At 51.2% G+C, this 4743-nt stretch overlaps 1 protein-coding gene across 1 annotated transcript in view; it reads right to left on the bottom strand.

Moving 5' to 3' along the window:
* Atp5me (ATP synthase membrane subunit e) overlaps positions 1–1215 on the bottom strand; it is a 2443-nt gene extending 1228 nt beyond the window's left edge. Inside the window, exons 1-2 of the mRNA XM_010641903.1 lie at positions 1210–1215; positions 138–213 (exon numbers count right to left, since the gene is read on the bottom strand). Of these exons, the coding sequence (XP_010640205.1) occupies positions 138–213; positions 1210–1215 (82 nt within the window). The remainder of the gene's footprint in view (positions 1–137; positions 214–1209) is intronic.
* Positions 1216–4743: the final 3528 nt, after the last annotated feature.

The raw sequence follows: 4743 nt of genomic DNA on the forward strand, positions 1-4743 counted from the left end.
GCGCCCCCCGGTGTCTGGGGCAGCTGCGGAGCGGTCCGGAGCGCAGCCTTCCGGGGCCCTCGGTGCTGCACCCCAAGAGGGACTGGAGACGTCCTGGGATTGATTGGACGATTGGAAATGTGCCCCGGGCCTCCGACCCAGGCTCTGGACCCGGGGAGCGCTGGTGCTACCCGTGGGGACCCCTGCTGGGGCGTGCACGGAGGTCCCCAGTTGCTAGGAAAGAAGAAATAAGAGACTAGATCATTAACTAAAACTTGTACTTTTTTTTTTTTTCGGAGACGGCCTTGTAAGACAAAGTCTCACTTCCACTCTACGGAGCGTGAACAGCCAAAAAGGCCTCCGCGATGCTGGGCCCTAAAACCCAGCGAGGCTCCGGGAGCGCGACGGAGAACCGAGAAACCCAGGAAGGAACATATCAGGCTAGATGGTAAAGAGACCTTTATTAGTTTGGCCAGACGGCACTCCCGGAGCCAGGTAGCTCAGAGAAGCAACTGCTCAGGTGCTGAGGTGCTTTTTATAAGGTTTTTTAATCAAAAAGTCAAGGAATTCACAGAACAAGGCTGCAAACACATTGCTTTTCTTATGCAGGAAATGTTCTACGGTCACCTTTTGTCATACCATTTGCCCCTGGGTGGGCTGTTAGCCAAATTAGCAATTAGCATATGAAGAGGCACAGGCTCTGGCCTATTAACATGGAGTCACTTTAGCTTATTCAAGTCTTACAGGCCTCACTACGTAGTCCAGCCTTGAACTTGCCAGCTCCTGCAAACTTTTTTTTTTGGCAAACTTGTATTTTTAAGAAAACTCCAACTTGCAGGACTACCCAAGGCTATCCATGTAAGCATTCCCTTGGTTAAATTTAGTCTCCTTCCCTACCAGACCTGTCACACCCAAAATTCCTCAGGAATTCTAAAAGTCCATAAATTGGTTTAACTGAGAAAGTAATGATCAGGAATATGATTCTAAGATAAAGGAGCAAGTGGAGAGAGTCCAAAGAATGTTTTAATCACAGAATACACAAAGCCCATACCAGTACAGTACAATGAACTAGTACCCTTCTGTGGAGTGAGCCACCCTTTCCTAGGGTTTCTACCCCTTTAAGAAGCGTAATGTCCCCATTCCAGGAAATAATGCACCTCATTTCTCTGAGGGCCCTCATTTCACTCCTAAGTGTGTTTTAAATCTCTAATAAAGCCTTCTGCCTCTTACCGACATGTCCTGAAAATTGTTTTCCACAGTGGGAATCAGCAAACCTGCTAAAAAAGGGTTGAGTTAAATTACTTATTTCAGCTTTAGAAATCTACTGGACCAGTCAGATGACAGCCCCCTCAGCCCACTTTTTCCTACTCTTTTGCAGATCTCAACTTCCAAAGAACATAATGTAGCCTTGCAAAATAAGACACCCATCCAACTCCATGTGCGGCCCGGGCCCTGGGCCCTCAGGCCTGGAAGCAGGAGCCCTGGCTGGGGACCAGAACACTGGCACCATCTCACAGGGGTCCCTGCTTGTGCCCACCCTGGGGAGGCAGGCCAGAATCCAGCCCCAGGGGCAGATACAGACCCCACATCATGCTGCCACCATAATGTGCTGTCTCGTCAGGAGCCCAAAGCAGTGGGCCACTCCATCCTGGGCTGGGATGTGCAAACCTGAGCCAAAATAAACATTTTTGCTTATAAATGAAAAAAAATAAGAAGAAGAACAAAGGGAGTTAGGAGTTTTACCCCAGGTATCCTGAGTGGATGGCCCCTGAGGCTGTAAGGAGTCATTTATACAGCAAACTCGTACCATGGATACAACATGGGTCAAACTATAATTGACCTAGAGGGTTACAAGCATAGCTGCTCAGCTAATACTGATCCAATAGGGAAATGAGTCATACAGTAAGGGTTCATGGAAAGAACAAGGGCATTTTGGGGGAGAGATGGATCTGGATGCTCTGGTCACCCACATGGGCAGCTGACGCCTAGCTGGACTTCCTGGACCAGGAACAATTTCGTGTTATTGTTTATCCCTCAAGCAGGTGTGCAGGCCTGGCCATTGCATCTTTTTCTTGAGGCCTGGCCTTCTTCAGATGTGCTTCTAACCACAATTCTGATGTCTTTATTTTATTTGGCTGATTGTTTTTTTAATGGGTGTGGTGGATTAACTAAAGGTCAATTTGGAAGCTCACTACAACTCAGTCAGGGTGGTTCTGGAATTGGAAGACCCACCTAAAAATTGTTGCGCAAGCCAGGCGTGGTGGCACACACCTGTGATCCCAGCACTCGGGAGGCTGAGGCAGGAGGATTGCTGTGAGTTCGAGACCAGCCTGGGCTACATAGTGAGTTCGAGGTCAGCCTCGACTACATAGTGAGACCCTGTCTCCAAAAAAATATTTTGTTGCATAAAAGGAGAAGACTGTATGCAGTTGATTTTCATGAAGAAGCTTATTGTGGCTGTTTTCCTGACAGAAACTCAGCTGTTATCATTGGAGGAGCTCTGGTCCTTGCTGTCACTGGAAATGGCTTCTGTTCTCTGCAGGGGAGCTCTGGTCTTTGCCTTAAGCATCACTTCCTGGCACCAGTGCAGATCCCTCAGCCTGGTGGCACAGACTTTCTGGATTCCACCACTGGCCTTTGGGCCTTTCCAGTGCAAATCCTTGATACAGACTTGCATGAGACATTGCCATGGGCTCTGGGCCTCTGGCTGGATTCATGGAGAGCACTGACTTGGGCACTAAGCCTTCAGCTGGACTCCTGTGGGACACTGCCAGAGAATCCAGACCCTCAGCTGGATTTTTTGGGTCTCTAGAGCATGGGCAAATCTTTGCACTCCTCTGCACTTGACTTTTTGGGAGAATATTATAAAATAATCCTATAAATTATGTGTCCTGTATTAAATTATTCCCTTGCAAACCCTGACAATGACAATGGGGTCTTGCTATGTAGTCTAGGCTGGCCTCAAACTTGCAGCAATCCTCCTGCCTCAGCCTCCCAAGTGCTGATCACAGGCATGCATTGCCCTACCCAGCTTCCTGTCTTTATTTTTTGTGCTGATTTCTTTGAGAGCCAGAACCTGTCTGACTATATTAATTTCTAGCTAATTTAACTGCCTATAAGACGACCTCAGGTGACCATGAGTTTTCCCTACACTAGATTTAAAATAAGTGGCAGCAGGCTGGGGGTCAGGGTTGGCAGAGGAGACACCTATGTACAACTATCCAGGGAAGACCCCTGATGCCAAGGAAGAAACCTGTCTTGAGTCAAGCTCTCAGGTGCAGAGGAAGGTCCCAGTGGGGACCTCTGCACTTGTCAGAGTCAGCTGTGTGCATAATCTCAATACTCCCAGCTCTCTACTACCTTTAGTGCTGAGCTCAGGATGCTCTCTGGGGCTCTCGGACCTTCTCATATTTGGGGCTCCCTACCCTCAATCCTGTCAGGGACCCTGGAATTGCCTGGCCTTTCCCTCCCAGCTCAGGCCCTACACCTGGTCATATGCTCCCTAGTCTGAGCATCCCCCCCAGGTCTCTTAGATGCATGATGTTCCTGGATCTTGCTGGCTCAGGGGGTCTTGGGCAGCAGCTTCCATGACAGGCTGTGTCCCTGGAGAGGCAGGACCTCTGCCACAGTGAACGCTCCGTGGCTATGTGCTGGGGTTCAGAGTTACGGGAGGGAGGAGGGGGCACCCAGCATGGCAGCTACACACTCCCAAACCCACCTCCACATGCTGGGGCTCTCTCTGCCGCCTCTACCAAGCACAGGCCAGGACTCCAAGGTTTGTTCTTCAGGCCTAGAGCTGCAGGGCAGAGCTAGCCCACCCGTCTCTCCTACCGTCCTCCCACTCCCTGGACCAAAGCACCTGACCTCCAGCACCAACAACAGGTCCCTTTCTGCATCAGGCTAGGTAGAATGGGGAACACCTGAGAGGCAGGCCAAATATGCCCTATCCCAGACCCTCAGGGTAGCCTGGCCATCTCCAAGGCTGGTCCACCCCAAAAACATCACACCCCTGGACCAGGCAAGGAGCCATTGCCGCCACATGGGCAGAAGGGTGGGCCCAGGGCCAGGAGCTCTACTGAGGGATCTGTGTGGGAGCCCTGGCACACACCAAGTGCTGGACAAACACTTGGGTCACTCTGCTCCTCTGTGCCCATCTGGAAAAGGCACTTTCCTCTGGGACCTGCATTTTCTGCCATCTAGGGGGACCCAGGTACTATATCGACCCTCAGACCCCAGGCCCTGGTAAGGGCACGGCGAGCCTGTAGACACAGCAGCCAAGCTTGGGGAGGGGCTGTCTGAATCACTGCTGGGCCGCCCAGGCGCATTCTGCAACTGTCCAGTCCCCTGGGTGGCCCTGAACCTGCCCTTGAAGGGAGTGGCAGCTGAAGTCTAAACTGTGCTAGGGATCGTGCAGGAGCTTAGGACAGGTGGGATGGAACCTTGGCAGGGAAGACTCAGGCGTGGCTAGCAAGTGGCCCACTGGGCAGCATGTATCCCTGTATGTGTGTGTGAACATGCACCCAAGTGCATGGGTATGGGTGAGAAACACAGGCCCAGGAAAGCCCTGGTGACATTCTGGGGCAAGATGAGGGAGGGTCTGGACTTTCAAGAAACCCTGATGCAGCTGGGCTTGGTGTCTTACACCTGTAATCTCAGCACTTGGGAGACTTGAGGCAGGAGGATCTCTGTGAGTTCGAGACCAGCCTGGGCTACATAGCGAGTTCCAGGTCAGTTTCAACTACATAGTGAGACCCTGTCTCAAAA

Source organism: Fukomys damarensis, unplaced genomic scaffold (assembly GCF_012274545.1).
Source record: "Fukomys damarensis isolate Sample0158 unplaced genomic scaffold, DMR_v1.0_HiC HiC_scaffold_35, whole genome shotgun sequence".
NCBI classification, from domain to species: Eukaryota; Metazoa; Chordata; class Mammalia; order Rodentia; family Bathyergidae; genus Fukomys; species Fukomys damarensis.